The sequence below is a fragment of the Dendropsophus ebraccatus genome, chromosome 1 (assembly GCF_027789765.1).
Source record: "Dendropsophus ebraccatus isolate aDenEbr1 chromosome 1, aDenEbr1.pat, whole genome shotgun sequence".
Classification (NCBI taxonomy): Eukaryota; Metazoa; Chordata; class Amphibia; order Anura; family Hylidae; genus Dendropsophus; species Dendropsophus ebraccatus.
In genome coordinates, this window is record NC_091454.1 from 206,007,995 (window position 1) to 206,025,903 (window position 17,909).

At 44.9% G+C, this 17,909-nt stretch overlaps 1 protein-coding gene across 2 annotated transcripts in view; it reads left to right on the top strand.

Annotated features, from left to right (window-relative positions):
- The window catches only part of LOC138767820 (G protein-coupled receptor kinase 5-like), a 45,742-nt gene extending 30,664 nt beyond the window's left edge, over positions 1-15,078 (top strand). Inside the window, exons 5-16 of one of the 2 annotated variants that reach the window (XM_069945637.1) lie at positions 459-559; positions 2,054-2,146; positions 3,127-3,190; positions 3,369-3,509; positions 3,697-3,887; positions 6,484-6,521; positions 9,979-10,068; positions 10,147-10,355; positions 10,718-10,855; positions 11,983-12,120; positions 13,411-13,542; positions 14,732-15,078. In XM_069945637.1, coding sequence (XP_069801738.1) covers positions 459-559; positions 2,054-2,146; positions 3,127-3,190; positions 3,369-3,509; positions 3,697-3,887; positions 6,484-6,521; positions 9,979-10,068; positions 10,147-10,355; positions 10,718-10,855; positions 11,983-12,120; positions 13,411-13,542; positions 14,732-14,836 — 1,440 coding nt within the window. In that variant the 3' untranslated portion in view covers positions 14,837-15,078. Of the gene's footprint in view, positions 1-458; positions 560-2,053; positions 2,147-3,126; positions 3,191-3,323; positions 3,510-3,696; positions 3,888-6,483; positions 6,522-9,978; positions 10,069-10,146; positions 10,356-10,717; positions 10,856-11,982; positions 12,121-13,410; positions 13,543-14,731 lie in introns of those variants that run through there. The other variant, XM_069945631.1, reaches the window with a different exon arrangement.
- Positions 15,079-17,909: the final 2,831 nt, after the last annotated feature.

The window sequence follows — 17,909 nt, forward strand, 5'->3', positions numbered from 1 at the left end:
GTTTAGGACTTTTCTGGGGTAAGGAGTAATTTTTGGTAAATTTAAGTTTATTTATAGATACATAAAAAATGGAGAGAAGTTGTTTGCGATGACTGTGGGATTTTAAAAACTTTTTTTGTGAATTTTAATAAACCCCCATAGCATTGTTACCCAGTGTGCGGTAACATTCTTGTACATAGACTCCAGATAGTACCACCAGTTCTTTTTCCCATGTACTCGTAGTCACATGACTAGTTGTTAGTGTATGTATGACCTGCCATGTTTGGGTCCATTCCTCAGCTCCACGTCAGATATTATTACCCCATCTGGAGAGCAGTAATTTTCCTCCCATGATACCTCAGCCGAGCTCCCTGACACAAAGCGGCTTTCTTCAGGCTATAGAATGTGATGTTTAGATGGGACGGGTCACTAATTCCCCTAATATCCTCTTCCGTTCTTCCCTCTTCTATGACGTCCAGTCTCCCGATTATGTGCCAGAAATCCCAGATTCACAAATGGAAGAATGTATATTAAACTTTGAAAAGAACCCCAGCAAGGAGATCTTCAGCAGTTGTATCAGGTAGGTGTGTAAGTGTAAAGGGGGATTCTACCTTCAAGGAACAGTTCATTGTCCCTAAAGTCCTACAGGGACTCTGCAGGATATTCTCCCTCTATCCATATGAGCTGTGCTTAACCCTTAAAGGGGTTAGTAATCCAGGGTTAGAAATCTGCTTATTTCTTTTTAAAACAGCACCACCCCTGTCCTCAGGTTGTGTGTGGTATTACAATATGGCCCCATTCACTTCGCTGGAACTGAGCTGCAAAACATCACACCCAAACGGAAGACAAGAGAGGAGCTGTTTCTAGAAGAAAGAGGACATATTTTAAGCCTGGATAATCCATTTAAGATTACAGAGAACATAACTTTAAAGACTGTCGATGGGTTTCTGCTGTCCTATCTCAGGGTAGCATAAACTAGTGACAGAGAAGTTGAACAGAATGATGTATCACTTACATTGCTCTGTGCAGCTGACTAAGATATTGTCCATGTTGTTTAGGAGGATAAGTAGTCCTCTTTTATGTGCATGAGCTCAGTAGTCCTGGATATTCATGAGAAGCAGAAAACTCCACCCACCAGTTGCTGATCAGGAATTATCTATCCATGCTGTGTATAGGCAGTCACCTGTCAATCAGCAGCTGGAGGACAGGGGAAGGGGTGTGGCAAGAATCCTATTCTCCTGCATATTAGGAGAACGGCTGAACAGAATGATGCAAGTAATACACCGATCTGTTCAACATTTCTGTCACTAGTTTATGCTGCCCTCATTTAAGGCACCATAAACCTTGTGACAGATTCCCTTTAACTTTGGGTTATGGTGAGTGTTATGTACCAGGCTTGAGAAGTGAGCGCTGAACATCTTCCCACGTCTTACTCCATAAGATTGACCGGTCTCTCCCTGTACATTAATAGGGTGAGACCTGTCATATGTAGTGATATCAGCAAGCAGAGCAGCCGTCACACAAACCTGGCTGAAAGCCACCGCTATGACTTCCATGTTCTTGCTGACTGGTTTCCTTTTAAAGGGGTTATCTAGTATCGGAAAAATGTGGCTGCTTCCTTCCAGAAACAGCACCTCTCTTGTGCTCGGGTTGGGTGTGGGGTTTAGCAGCTTAGTTCCATTGAAGTGGAAGGTGCTGTATTGTAATACCACACACAACCTAAGGAGGGGGCTGTTTTTGCAGGAAGGTAGCTGTGCTTTCTTATTCTGCACAACTCGTTTTAAGGACTTTGCCTCCATCTTCACTTATTTCCTATCCTGTATTCAGACTGGCTGCAACTGCTGGGACCTCCAACATCTTAAAGGGGTTATCCACTGTTTAAAAACATGACCACTTTCTTCCAGAGACAGCACCACTCTTGTCTCCAGGTTTACATCATGTTTGATAAATCTCCCCCTATGACTGTACAGATGATATGTCAGGCACACACAAGCGCTTTACATGACACCTATATAGAGCGGCCATGTTGACTAAGTAACCGTATATAGATGAGTGAGTGTCTCTCTTTCTCCAGCCTGCTCCATGAGTTCCTGCGGGGGTCTCCTTTCAGAGAGTACCAGGAGAGTATGTACTTCGACCGCTTCCTACAGTGGAAAAGCCTTGAAAGGTAAGAAGTTAGACAAAAAATATATGACCAGAGTATACAGTAGTGACACGTCTAAAATAGATCATCTGACCTGCGAGAGGGCTGGGTTATCTTTATACAACCTCATTGTATGTTCTGAGGGATTTGGAGGAAACCTTGTGGTCACTGATGGAGTTCTCCTTTAATTGTCCCGGTCACTAAATCAGAGACACTGAGCAAATGTAAGAAGTCATTGAGGGCAGGGGATGGTGGGGACATAACAATGGAGGGATACTTACCTGTCCCTGTGCCACGGTCTCCTGTTTCTCCTGGCTTCCTATGTTGTCACAACCTGGCAGAAACTGCGCGCTCAGCTAGTCAGTCAGTGACTACAGTGGTGTCCCGCCTTACTGACTGGCTGAGCGGGCATTTCTGAGCCAGATTGTGTTGTCAGGACTGGTAGATTCAGGAGACCGTCTGGGGACCATGACCCATGCAGGGCAGGGGGATGGGTAAGTATTCTGATTATTTTCCCACCACCCTATTTACATTTGTCCAGAGTACAGGATTTACATTTTTTTAAGTTGTAATTTATTTCTATTTTAAAATCTCCAGTCTTCCAGTACTTATCAGCTGCTGTACGTCCTGCAAGAAGTGGTGTATTCATTCCAGTCTGACAAAGTGCTGTATAAAGATTTGTTCCTGCTCTGGACAGTTCCTGACATGGACAGAGGTGGCAGCAAAGAGCACTATGTCAGACTGGAAAGAACTACATCACTTCCTGCAGGACATACAGCAGCTGATAAGTACTGGAAGACTGGAGATTCTAAAGTGGAAGTGATTTACAAATCTGTATGACTTTCTGACAGAAGGTGATAAAAAATATTTTTTCCGCCGGAGTACACCTTTAAGAGGAACTCTATTAAAACTTTTTGTACTGTGCACTTGTAAGACCAACCTTATATATTTTATATACTTTTTATGTTTTATTTTATTTTTTTTTCCTCTTTCCTGTTTTCCAGACTAGCCGTTACAAAGGATACCTTCAGGCAGTATCGGGTGCTAGGAAAAGGAGGCTTTGGGGAGGTAAGTGCTTACTAGTAGTATGGGGTATAGTGTGATGATGCCAGTTGCCTGCCCCATGTAACTATGTGCTGTTCCTCTACCTCGATGCCCCCCCCCCCTTTTCTGGTTTACTCATTGCTGTGTCTTCCTCCTCCTGTATCCCTCCTGGATGACCAGAGTTCTCCCCTTTTGTCTCCAGGTGTGCGCCTGCCAGGTCCGGGCCACAGGGAAGATGTATGCATGTAAAAAGCTAGAGAAGAAGAGGATCAAGAAGAGGAAAGGGGAATCCATGGCTTTAAATGAGAAGCAGATCCTGGAAAAAGTGAACAGTCGCTTTGTGGTACTGACCGATTTGATATCTATCTATCTATCCATCTCCTATCTATCCATCTATCTATCTATCTATCTATCCATCTATCTATCTATCTCCTATCTATCTATCTATCTATCTATCTATCTATCTATCTATCTATCTATCTATCTATCCCATCTATAGTCCTCGCTGACCTGTTGCTGTCTTTGGGCAGGTAAACTTGGCGTACGCGTATGAAACAAAAGACGCTTTATGCCTGGTGCTCACCATCATGAATGGCGGAGACCTGAAGTTCCACATCTACAATATGGGCAATCCCGGCTTTGAGGAGGAGCGGGTGGTCTTCTATGCTGCTGAGATCTGTTGTGGTCTGGAGCACCTGCACCAGGAGGGCATCGTCTACAGGTGAGCGCCGCCACTTTTACCATATGGTTTATACTGCAGATTTGATGCTGTGTTTAGCTCTTTTTTTTTTTTGTTTGTTTGTTATTTGTATTGAGTTTACACTGTGTGTGTGTGTGAACACAACCTAAAGCCGTGACTGCAGACGTGGCAGAGGCATCACCTGCATCACAGAACCATAAGCCATGATTATTAGGGGGATCCAGACCTCACCAAACTTTGATGGGAAAACCCTTAGGTTCCATCATATTAGTTCTTAAAGGGGTGTTCTGGCAAGGAAAAATAATTTATTTTTTTACGTTTCCCTAAGTTTTATATATTAAATATTTTCTTTTCTTTGATATTTTTCATTGGGTGGCATAAGGTAAGAGGGCGACACGGCCTCTCTGCTGCCACCAGTGGCTTTGTTGGATACTGCTGAGCTGCACGAACGTAATGTATCACATCCCTACATTAAATTTTTAATTTCTTTTACATGACCTGGTTGGTGCCATAGGCCTGCAAGCGCCCCCAGTGTGCCAATATCCCCACCCCTCACTGACATGCCTCCTTCTGAATAAAGTCTGGCTGGTACACTTGGGGGACTGTGCCCACCTCCACTGCATAGAGCGGGCTGATTTGCATATCAAGAAACTGGCATAGAAAAATGCCGGCTCCAACCAGGTTATGTGGAAAATAAATAAATGAAAAAAAGGGTGTAGGGGAGTAATGTAAAAAAAAATCTTTAAAGTGGCAGGTTAGACAAAAAAAAATCTTTAAAGTGGCAGGTTAGACAAATCACAATAGCGCACAGGGCTCTGAGGATGAAGGTAAGTCTCTGACCTCCATCCTCGGCGCTGTTCCCGTGCTGTTTTATTCTGAAATCCTCTGCCAGCTTTTAGGAGCACTGGGAGCTGGGCTACCGCACACCGAGCACTGATTCGGCCGCCCCCATCATTGATGATCCTTTAAAAGGGGCCCGATGAGGTCTGTTTCCCTGCTCCCCACACGGCGACTCCCCCCCCCCCCCCCCAAGTGATCAACAATGCAGGGCATCGGGGGTGGGCCTGATCAGTGACGCGCCTCCAGTACTCCTAGCGGCTTACTGGCCAGAAGTTTTTAGAATAAAAAGCATAAGGATGAAGGTAACGGACATACCTTCATCCTCAGGGGCCCATGCGCACTAGGGAGAGATCAGCAGCTTAGGTTTGACTAACCTGCTCAGTTTTCCCCTTTTAATGAAGTTTATATTTCAAAGTTCTAGAACTTTTATTAAGGGTAGCTTCACACTTACCGTATTGCTGCGTATTTAACGCTGTGTGTTTGGTGCGATTTTTACATGTGAGTTTTGATATTCACATGAAAATCATGCGAAAATCAAAACTCGCATGTAAAAATCGCACCAAACACGCAGCGATAAAAACGCAGCAATAAATACAGGTGTGTGGTTTTGCATTTGGAAACTGTTGCTGTGACCAGACAACATGCGGTCAAAGGAACTCTCAATTGAGGTGAAGCAGAACATCCTGAGGCTGAAAAAAAGAAAAATCCATCAGAGAGATAGCAGACATGCTTGGAGTAGCAAAATCAACAGTCGGGTACATTCTGAGAAAAAAGGAATTGACTGGTGAGCTTGGGAACTCAAAAAGGCCTGGACGTCCACGGAAGACAACAGTGGTGGATGATCGCCGCATACTTTCTTTGGTGAAGAAGAACCCGTTCACAACATCAACTGAAGTCCAGAACACTCTCAGGGAAGTAGGTGTATCTGTCTCTAAGTCAACAGTAAAGAGAAGACTCCATGAAATACAAAGGGTTCACATCTAGATGCAAACCATTCATCAATTCCAAAAATAGACAGGCCAGAGTTACATTTGCCGAAAAACACCTCAAGAAGCCAACTCAGTTCTGGAAAAGTATTCTATGGACAGATGAGACAAAGATCAACCTGGACCAGAATGATGGGAAGAAAAAAGTTTGGAGAAGAAAGGGAACGGCACATGATCCAAGGCACACCACATCCTCTGTAAAACATGGTGGAGGCAACGTGATGGCATGGGCATGCATGGCTCTCAATGGCACTGGGTCACTTGTGTTTATTGATGACATAACAGCAGACAAGAGTAGCCGGATGAATTCTGAAGTGTACCGGGATATACTTTCAGCCCAGATTCAGCCAAATGCTGCAAAGTTGATCGGACGGCGCTTCATAGTACAGATGGCCAATGACCCCAAGCATACAGCCAAAGCTACCCAGGAGTTCATGAGTGCAAAAAAGTGGAACATTCTGCAATGGCCAAGTCAATCACCAGATCTTAACCCAATTGAGCATGCATTTCACTTGCTCAAATCCAGACTTAACACGGAAAGACCCACAAACAAGCAAGACCTGAAGGCTGCGGCTGTAAGGGCCTGGCAAAGCATTAAGAAGGAGGAAACCCAGCGTTTGGTAATGTCCATGGGTTCCAGACTTAAGGCAGTGATTGCCTCCAAAGGATTCGCAACAAAATATTGGAAAAAAAATGTGTATATATGATATTTATATTTTTATCTATATGTATATTATCTATATGTATACTAAACATAGTGTCTCATATTTTCCCTTTTTTTCCCTTTCTAGGGATTTGAAGCCAGAAAACATTCTCTTAGATGACGATGGTAAGATTACACGTGGATCATTCGCTGTCCGTATCCACATACAACCTGTAGGAGGCAGATTATATTCTGTGTCTTGCATGTAGACAGATGGCAGAGCATGGCAGCAGTCTCCACAGGTGTCACTCACAGCCCTCCAGGTATTGTAAAACTACAATTCCCATCATGCCCATCAAGCTTTGGCTGTCCAGGCATGATGGAATTGTATTTTTGGAAGTCCTGTGGTGTAAACGTCCCCATAGACTTATAGCATGTATTGACCCTTATGGAGAGTCTGGATGCACCACTGATGTATTGGGCAGAGTTATCTGGGTTATCGGATTGCTGGAGAAGTATATAGGATCCTCCAGCAGGTTATGTAACCACATCAGGATGGATTTGGCATGAATATATTCTATCAGGCTTATACTAAAGTCCAGATCATCTCTGTATAGATTAGTGATTGGTTTTATATAAGACATCATGGGTTCAGGTCTGTCAGACTGTGACTAATAACTTCCCATCTTCTGGGGGTGAATACATCCTCTGTCCTGAGCCGCGTCCACTGGAGATCTGATGTAAAGCTGACTAATAGGATTAGATAAGGGGAGAGGGGCTGACATCACCCTCACACTGTGACTGCAGCTGAGACTCACACATCGCAGCTGTGATACCGGCATGTAATGTAAGGGAATGCGGTCACAATTGCAACCACACAAGAGATGGATTTCTTGCGACTGCTGGATTGTTGTTCTGTCACTTTAAGGGGTTACAACTAGAGATGAGCGAACCTGGAGCATGCTCGAGTCCATCCAAACCCGATCGTTCGGCAGTTGATTAGTGGTGGCTGCTGAACTTGGATAAAGCCCTAAGGCTATGTGGAAATCATGGATATAGTCATTGGCTGTATCCATGTTTTCCAGACAACCTTAGAGCTTTATCCAAGTTCAGCAGCCACCGCTAATCAAATACAGAACGTTGGGGTTCGGATCGACCTGAACCCGGTTCGCTCATCTCTAGTTACAACATGACTTTATGGTGGCATTCTACAGGATGCAGGACAGGTGATATTTAGTTGTGCAACCCATTTATGACCCATTGAGGTGTCATATTGACATTTGAGGAGTTTGGGCCAGTGGGGGTGCAGCTGCGAAGACCCTCCTTAGTTACTATACCAGAGCTCAGCTGAATGCCCCTTCTCCTTTGTTCAGGCACTTGGCTGTTGTCTCAGCATCCGGAGCCCCCAGATGACTAATACATCTGACATGTCAGTATTGCTCCAATCATTCTGACAATTCGTGTTTGTAGAAACTGGATGTACTCACTTAGCTGCATGGGAAAGCACTCAGAAGTTGTACCTGTACGCCATCTAGTGGTCGACTCTCGGAACTGCAGTGTCCTGAAGTGTGTTTTTTTTTTTTTTTTTAATTCTCCCTAAATCCCTCCTGTAGACCTGCGGTTAATACGTAGGTGTAGGCTGGAGAGTCTAGTTTACAGATATATATAGGACAGTACTGGATTTCTTTGAAACTCTTAAAGCAGCATGCCAAGGATGCCTAATAACATTGTTATACCAAGTGCAGGGCCTGCATGACTATTTCAAGACTCCCTGTGTCACCCTCAGGCCCTGCACCAGGTATTATATAATTCTTAAGTATAAGTTGAGGGTGGGCCGAACTGGGCAGACGTCATCCGTCCATTAACCTGAAAGTCTGTTATAAATGATTTATTGCATAGACTGATATATTGCAGTGACCTGTCCTCCCTGTTAGTTCTGCTGTAACGGGATTTATAACGTGGCCGCCATAATGCCTGATAGGCACTCCTCATGTTGTTGATCAGTTGTTGCATCTATGTACAGGGGTGTCAAACTCCGGCCCTCCAGCTGTTGCAAAACTACAATTCCCATCATGCCTGGACAGCCAAAGCTTTAGCTGTCCAGGCATGATGGGAATTGTAGTTTTGTAGCAGCTGGACGGCCTGAGTTTGACACCTGTGATCTATAAGGTTAAGCGACTGGGTAACTCTGATGGTGGAGCGCACAACATACTCCGAGAATGCACTTCTGCTAAATATAACATGCTTCCAAGGGGTTAACTGCCCAGGTGCCTCAGTCACTGTGGATTGCGGCATCTAGGAAGATAAAGAGCTAGGTTTGGCGTTATACCTAATTTGGGCACTACCATTTGGAGGGTGTCAGTATAATACACAGCTAGCGACTAGTGCTGAGTGGACTTGCTGAGCTTTTTGGGTTCAGCAACGTTCTCCGAACCTGAACAGAGTTTGACTCTGTGACTGGAGAAGTTAGATGTCGCCCGAGGGAGTCCTGGAAAACATGGATACAGCCTATGGCCGCTTTCTTCAGCACCACTCTTGTCCTCAGTTTGTGTATGGGTATTGCAGCTCAGTTCCATTGAAGTGAATTTAGCCGAATTGTAATACCACACACAACCTGGGGGGGGTGCTGTTTTTGCTAGTATCTATGCTGTCGGGGTCTTTGCTCTGCAATCACCACCCCATACCTCCGCTTCCCGGACGTTGTTGAGGCTACGATTACGTTAAACATTCCAGGCCTTAATAGTCCTAAGCTTTAGAGATTCCTTAGTGATTGGGGAGAGTGCACAGAAATGATAGACGGTTGCAATTTGTGTACGTCACAATGATTCCTGTAAGGGGAAAATGAGGGTGGTTATCATCATTTGGAACTGCGGCCAACATTAAATTGGTTTGCCTTTCTACTGAGTCTATTGGTGGCGATCACCAGGTCAGCCCAGATCTGTAATTTCCCTGTAACACCCATCATCAGGTCAGCGGTGCGGACAGGAATCTCATTCATAGTTCTCTTCTGTGACCTCGGTTTTCATAGGGCATCCAGTCAATGTAAGTAAATAGGACCGGAATCTTCCGGAAGGGCGGACAAATCTATGTTATTACTTCTTTGAGCTGACTGCTCTGTGATGCTGCCATTGTCTTCTGTACTAAACACACCTGTTGCTTCTCTAGAGATGCACCTGGGCGCTCTGATGTCATACTGACACACAACGGTCACTGATATATTCATCGGCCCGCAAAAAAGGGGTTCGTGGAGCCTCAGTTACGAGTCTCAAAACACGGAACTAGCCAGATATCCCTCTCTCCAGAGAAGGAAGCGCTTTGCCAAGGGGTGCCTCCTAGTGGGGAGAGCACCAAACCACCCTGATATATATAGAATCAATCTCTCTCTCTCTCTCTCTAATATATATATATATATATATATATATATATATATATATATATATATATTATATTATTATATATTAATTATATATATATTTATATATTATTAATTATATATATATATATATATATATATATATATATATATATATATATATATATATATATATATATATATATATATATATAATTAATAATATATTATGTTCTAATATATAGAACCTAATCAGAAGGCTCAGGATTCATCATCTTTTCCGATTCACAGGTCACATCCGAATCTCCGATCTGGGTCTGGCCATCAAAATTCCCGATGGCGAGAGTATCCGGGGACGAGTGGGGACCGTGGGTTACATGGGTGAGTGCCCTCACATCCGCTGTATTACTTATGGTGGATAACACTGGGGCTGTTGAGCTCATCCTTTGCTTATTACAGCTCCAGAAGTTATTAAGAATGAGAGATATACATTTAGCCCCGATTGGTGGGGGCTAGGCTGCATCATATACGAGATGATCGAGGGACAGTCTCCATTCCGCGCCCGGAAAGAGCGGGTAAAAAGGGAAGAGGTGGAAAAACGAGTTCAAGAAGAACAAGAGTCGTATTCTGATAAGTTCACTGAAGACGCAAAGTCTATATGTAAGATGGTAAGTGATTCATGGGAACAGCTGCGCTGCCCCTATAGGCTGGAAGAGGTTAGTGCATGTAGTTGATCAATACACCCCTGTCCCGCATATACTGTGAACTGTAAGTCTGTTGTAATATATCTTTCAATAATAGAAATGTTTTCTACATGCACTGACATTGTGATGTGATGGTGCTGGGCCGGTGCTTGTACACAGGAGCCTATCTAAATAATCCAAGCTACAGTCTACCAGTCAGATCCCAATAGTAGACAGCTGGTTGCAGGAGATTATAGACTCCATAGAGTTACCTCAGCCCAATCTAAACGTATTCAACCTGAAGAGTCAACAGGGAGAAGTGACGGTGTTGTTCTGTTGTTTTACAGCTATTAGCCAAAGACCCAAAGCAGCGGCTGGGGTGCAACGACCAAGGTGCCAGCCAAGTGAAGCAGCATCCGTTTCTCAGGAACATCAACTTCAAGAGGCTGGAGGCCGGAGTCACAAAGCCGTCTTTTGTGCCAGATGTATGTAGCTTGTATGTGGGGTGTATGTATTCTTGTGATATCCAAAACTATTGCACCTCAACAACTGTATACTGTATGGATAGTGGAATTAGGACGTCCGACATGTTATAGGAGCGTTCTGTGTCCATACATGTTACTATGGAGATCAGAGGCTGTGAGCGAGGCCCTGTCTGTTCTAGCCCCCACACCAGACTACCCCTCTATATCTTTATGGACCCGGGGAACCATCATGGTGGAACGGGAAAGGGACAAGCCCAAACTGTTCCTAAAAAGCCTACAAAGCTGGAAGTGACTAGTGGAATAGTAAAGCATTAATATTCTGCACTGGAGCGAAGAGGCCGAGCCCTATAACACCCCCATAGTAGTATCCCTCCACTACAGGATGTTACAGCAGGCAGGGAGGGAACATTGGCGGCAACCAATACTTCTGTCCATACAGTGTAGGGTCCTATAAAAAAAACAAACATCTCTTTATATATCTATTTCTCTGTCTCTCCTCTCTCTCTCTCGTTTGTGTGTGTGTCTCTCCTCTCTCTCTCGTCTGTCTGTCTCTCCTCTCTCTCGTCTGTCTGTCTCTCCTCTCTCTCTCGTCTGTCTGTCTGTCTCTCCTGTCTCTCGTCTGTCTGTCTCTCCTCTCTCTCTTGTCTGCCTGTCTCTCCTCTCTCTCTCGTCTGTCTGTCTCTCCTCTCTCTCTCGTCTGTCTGTCACTCCTCTCTCCCTCGTCTGCCTGTCACTCCTCTCTCTCTCGTCTGTCTGTCACTCCTCTCTCTCTCGTCTGTCTGTCACTCCTCTCTCTCTCGTCTGTCTGTCACTCCTCTCTCTCTCGTCTGTCTGTCACTCCTCTCTCTCTCGTCTGCCTGTCTCTCGTCTGCCTGTCTCTCGTCTGCCTGTCTCTCGTCTGCCTGTCTCTCGTCTGCCTGTCTCTCGTCTGCCTGTCTCTCGTCTGCCTGTCTCTCGTCTGCCTGTCTCTCGTCTGTCTGTCTCTCGTCTGTCTGTCTCTCGTCTGTCTGTCTCTCGTCTGTCTGTCTCTCGTCTGTCTGTCTCTCGTCTCTGTGTCTCTGTCCTGCTGTTTACATGACCTGTTACCGGCTGTATATCATTGTGTTGTATGTTCTTCCCCTCCATAGCCCCGGGCGGTGTATTGTAAGGATGTGCTGGATATAGAGCAGTTTTCAACTGTAAAAGGTGTCAATTTGGACAAGACGGACAATGATTTCTATGCCAAGTTCGCCACAGGCTGTGTGCCAATCCCCTGGCAAAATGAGGTGAGGGTTTTTTTTTTTTAAAGGTTCAATACAACAGCAATGTGTATTTCAGATCTGCGTCATGTGAACTATGGCACACTGAAAACTGGGGTGTTAAAGGGGCAAAAATGTTGTTCTTTCAATTCAACTGGTGTCAAAGTTATATAGATTTGAAATTTACTTCTGTTTAGAATCTCCAGTCTTCTAGTACTTATCAGCTGCTATATGTCCTGCAGGAAGTGGTGGTGTATTCTTTCCGGTCTGACACATTGCTCTCTGCTGCCACCTCTGTCCGTGTCAGGAACTGTCCAGAGCAGTAGCAAATCCCCAAAGAAAACCTCTCCTGCTCTGGACAGTTCCTGACATGGACAGAGGTGGCAGCAGAGAGCACTGTGTCAGACTGGAAAGAATATACCACTTCCTGCAGGACATACAGCAGCTGATAAGTACTGGAAGACTGGAGATTTTTTAAATAGAGGTAACTTACAAATCTATATAACTTTCTGACACCAGTTGATTTGAAAGAAAAAAAGAAGTTCCATTAAACCTGCAATGGATTTTACATAAGAAACTATGTATATGAAGCCTATAGTGTTGGGGATCTGTCCTATGGCTTCATGAGTGTCCAGTCCAGCTGAGATGATACTTGGCTACCCTGTATCAGTATTGCTGGATTTAAAAAAAAGTTTCCCATAATGCACTTCTGTATATGGAAGTGCCTCATTGAACTGAATTGCCCAATGGTATTAACTGGTTTCAGCGTTAAAAGGGGGAGGTCAGGACCCCCCTTATGTTAGCCAGGGCAGAGTTCACCATTTCAATGCTTTATATTGCTGTGTCAAACTGTGGCCCTCCAGCTGTCACAAAACTACAGTTCCCATTGTGCCTGGACAGCTAAAGCTTCCCTTTAAAGGGGTAGTGGGGCGTGGTTATACAACTTTGTAATGTGTGTGTTATGTAAGTGAATGGCCCCCTTCCCCGTGGTCCCCTACCCCCAGAAGGGTGGTGCAGTATACTTACCAATCGCGGCTGATGACGCGGCAGAGGGGGTTCGGACGGCCTCCCGAAGATGTCGTCGTTCGACCCAAGATGGCGGCCCGGGCTCGACAGAAATCTGGTGAGTATACTGCACCACACTTTCGCGGGTGGGGGGACATGGGGAAGGGGGCCATTCACATACATAACACACACATTACAAAGTTGTATAACTTTGTAATGTGTGTTATTTAAACGCCACACTACCCCTTTAAGCTGATCGCAGCTGTATCAGGATTGAAGCTGATCTATGTGTTTTTTTTATTTTTTTATTAGATGATTGAGACTGAATGCTTCAAGGACCTCAACATCTTCGGACCAAATGGGACTCGCTCCCCAGATCTTGACTGGAGGCAGCTTCCCGAACCGCCAAAACGTAGCCTGCTCCAAAGGATCTTCCGAAGACATGTAAGTATAACCCAATGGTTTGTCCTGGCAACAGGACAAATAATTTGTCTGCTCATTAGAGATGTAAGTCTATGGGGTCCATCTAAATGACATACGCAAAGGAGAGGGGGCACATGGCAGAATGGGCGTCTTGCTACTCGTCCTAATTATCAGTCAGTATATGAGCGGTCTGTCAGCTAAGACAGGCAGCACTGAAGCTTCTGCTGCTCGCGGGACCGGGAGGAAGAAGGAGCGCAGGAGAAGCCCTGCAACATGTTTAGGTAATGTATGGTGCGTGTGAAATCGTCTGTCGCCCACCGTGCATCATTATTCTACGTACCGATGCGCCATGGCTGCTCGATGATTTTAGGTTTGAACCTAAATAAATGATCAGCCGATGACTCGATCATCAGCTGATCGTTGTCTCTATTCCACGGAGCGATAATCTGCTGAATCGGCCCGATTCGACCGATTATCATGCCATGGAAAAGGACCCGAAGTCTCAAAAGGAGCTTTATTGTTCAAGATTCATAGCAAATTACTTCATTCAAGCTTAGCTCAGCTGATTTCTAATGACAATGCCGACTTTCGGCGGGTTCCAGTCTACAAAATTCTCGCAGATAAATTCCGCCGAATTACGTTGTCTGTACGTGCTCATGGCCGAGTGCCATAGACACCATTCTATGCACGGGCGGATTCCACATTCCGCCAAAAGAATTGACACGTCAGTTATTTCGGCGGATAGCGGACGGAATCAGCTGGCCCATAGAATGGTGTCTATGGAGCCGGCGGAAAGGCGCGCGTTCTTGAGACGGAATTCGGCGGCATTTATCCGCGAGAATTCTATCGTCTGAACCCTCCCTTTCTGCAAAATATTGAGTGCAGCTCTGGAGTATCAGGTGCATTTACAGAGATTTATCTGACAGATGTTTGAAGCCAAAGCCTGGAAAAGACTATAAACAGAGAACAGGTCATAAAGGAAAGACTGAGATTTCTCCTCAGATAAATCTGTGTTTAAAATCTGTGTGTGTAAACACATATTATATATAATAATATATGTGTGGAGATAGAGATAGAGATAGAGATATTAGTGTGTGTATATGTCTTGTATATCTGATATCTGTAAACTGTAAAATCCTATTAAGAATAGACATACTGTTCAGTAAAACTGCAGCCACTTAGTTTTTTTTTCTTTCTCTTCTCCCCCCAGCAGGCCGACTATGGTATCACCCCAAATGACTCTTCCCTTTCTAACGCCAACACCACAAACCACCACCTCCAAAGCAGGACGGCGACGGCCGATGTGTCATCTTGACGGACTATAAGAGCCCATTCCCCAGAAGCCATCCTCCTCCTCCCACAAGCCTCTCTCCTCCGTCCTCCCCGTTTTCTCAGGTTTAGCCTCGGACTCTGTGCAAAACTTTTTACAGAAAAAAAATAAAAAAATCTATATAAATATATATTTTAGGTCTTTAAGACCAAACGGACTGATGGGAAGTTTATATTACTGCTTTCCGGCAGTGGTGAGATCTCCAACCTTTTTTTTTTTTTTTTTTTTCTTCTTCTCATTCTCGGAGGATCGCTGCTGATGGACTGTTTTATGCTAAGATTATGGAAATATACAAGCTGTGTTTTTTTTTTTTTTCTTTTAATATTTTTTATGTTCTGTATAATTTTTTTTTATTGACTTGGTAATGAATTGTATAGAAAAACCAGGATGAGTGGGAAGCCATCCTGCCGTATTCTCCCCAACAAGAAGAAGCGTTCCCCGATATTTTCCTATTACTATGTAACATGTATTCTCTTCAGTTGCCTCTTTTACCAGTGTTCATTATTGGTCATTATTACTGAGTACTATTGGGAACCCGCCTCTTGCCCACAGTGGGGTTGGCTTACTTTGTGCTCTTTGGCCCCCTCCTCCAGTGCTAGTGCATGTGAAACAAAAGTTTGGGAGAAAGGGGAGGGGCCTAGGCTGCTTAGACTTCATACATTGTAGACCAGGCAAGGAAACCCCATACAAGGGGGCTAGGAAAACTGGTATTTTATTCATGTGTACTGTCCCTTAAATTCTAGACACTATACAAATGTGGCTGTAAACCAGGAAGACGACCCCCCCCCCCCCCCCTCCCTCACTGTGCGCATGTGACGGGCGACCAATAGGCAGATGTGCAGGATACATTGAAATCCATTTTGTTTTATTCTACTGTTATTCTGATGGAAAGGAATATAGGAAACGTGTTGGAATAACAAATGTTATTATATAACTTCTGTATCTTATTCTGGTCTCACTTTGCCTGTTATTTACTTTTTATTTTTATTACAAGTTCATTTGCATCTGCAGAAAATAATTGTATAATGCCGTTACCCGTCCTTGTGGGGTTAGTGTAAGGCTCAGTTCACACAGAGTAAAACTGGCGGAATCCTGCCAGCCTCCGTGTCATAGTGGGAGTCTATGGAAGATGCACCCCCTCTCTGCGCGCTGAAAAATGGACATGTCTGCGGAGAGAGTAGGCGTGCAAGCCTCTCATAGATTCCCAGGATTCCGCCAGTTTTACTCTGTGTGAACGGTATCTAAGGCCTGATGAATGAGGGTTAATCCCATCACTGGGAAGCAAAAGATAACCGTGATACCAGCAGCCCACCACTAGAGGGCACTTACAGCATACCGATCATACATTGCACTCTAGGGATGCACGATGCACCAAAAAATCTATTCTACTATCGATTTTAGAGGCATATTTTCGGTTCGATACCAGGATTTCCTGGTATTCGATACTTTATGATAAGCGCACAGCTTATCATAGAGTACACAGCAGGAGACATGGCGGGCAGCGAGCCGAGTGCCTGTCATGTCTTCTGCGCCTCCCCTGTACTGTCTTTCTCCTTGAGGTGGCTTTGAAGTGTCCGATCGGCACCCCCACAATGTGAGTGTGGGGGGCTGATGGGTCACCTCACAGCCCGAGGTCCACACTCACGCTCCCAGTGTCTTTGCTAATAGAGTCTGGCTCAGCCACATTCTACTAGTAGAGCCCTGATTTTACTGATGCTATGCTATAGCAATAATATATATAGCCTTGCATAGCTCAGGGATCAGAGCAGGGTCGGCGGCTGCAGAGAGGGAAAAGAGCAGCGCTGCGGTCCGGGAGAGGAGGGGGAGGCAGGAGGACATGCGGCCACTAGATCTGGATGGGACTGTGAGGTAGGGCCGGAGGGTGAACAGTCGGCCTGATTCTGACCAGGAAGGGGGGCTGTAGCCAGCAGATTACCCTGCCGCCCAAATCCAGGTCACCCTGCTAGGTCAGCGGTCTGCATTCCCTGACAGCAGGAATAGTAAAACTACAGCCCCCATTATCCCCCCTGATAGCTGAGGTCAGAATAGGGCAATTTTTAAAAAAACATTTATTTTAAATAATGGGGACTTTTTTTTTTTTTTTTTTCAATGCTCCCCCCCCCCCCCCACTGTCAGGTTCCTGTCATTTTATTACTTTAAAAATAAAGTTGTTATTGGTATCGAACTCAAAATTCAGGTATCGTGACATCACTATAGCACTCCATAAAACACATCAGCCAAAGGAGCTGGATATTGGAACTGAAAAGGAATGCTGGAAAAGAAGATGAGGGGTTAGGAAGATTTCCATTGTTAGTGATAAGAGACTTAAGTGATCCACTTACTCTTAGGCTGCATAACGGATCACAGACGTGGAATGTACCGGGACCCCCCCCCCGCGCCCGGGCAGTATCTGTAATTAGATGCTGGGAGCGGGGGAGACTGTATTCATAAGCGCCGCGCTGTAATGAATCAGCCGCGCGGTGCTGTTACTAAAGCGCGGCGCTTATGAATACAGTCTCCCCCGCTCCCAGCATCTAATTACAGATACTGTCCGGGCGCGGGGGGACTCCGGTACATGCATTCCACGTCCGTGATGAGTCAGGATCACGGAACATGGGAATGCAGCCTTAGGGTGCGTTCACACCTACAGGATCTGCAGCAGATTTGATGCTGTGTTCAGTTATTTAAATGAAATCTGCTGCAGAAAATCAGCTGCAGATCCTGTAGGTGTGAACACACCATTAAGGTGTTAAACTTGCAGCCCTTCAGCTGTTGTAAAAGTAAAATTTTCATCATGCTGGATGGCTAAAGCTTTGGCTGTCCAGGTATGATGGGAATTGTAGTTTCACAACAGCTGAAGGACCGAAGGTTCCCCGTCACTGCTATAGTCAGATTGTGGATCCATTACAGGGGCTTTTTATTTCCTTAAAGGGGTTGGGCCTAGATTTGTTTTTACAGATTTAGATCCAGGTTGTTGTTTTTACAGATTTAGATCCAGGTTGTTTTTTTTAATCTGTTACTATTTTCTGCATTTTCTTATTAGTACATTATGGGGGCA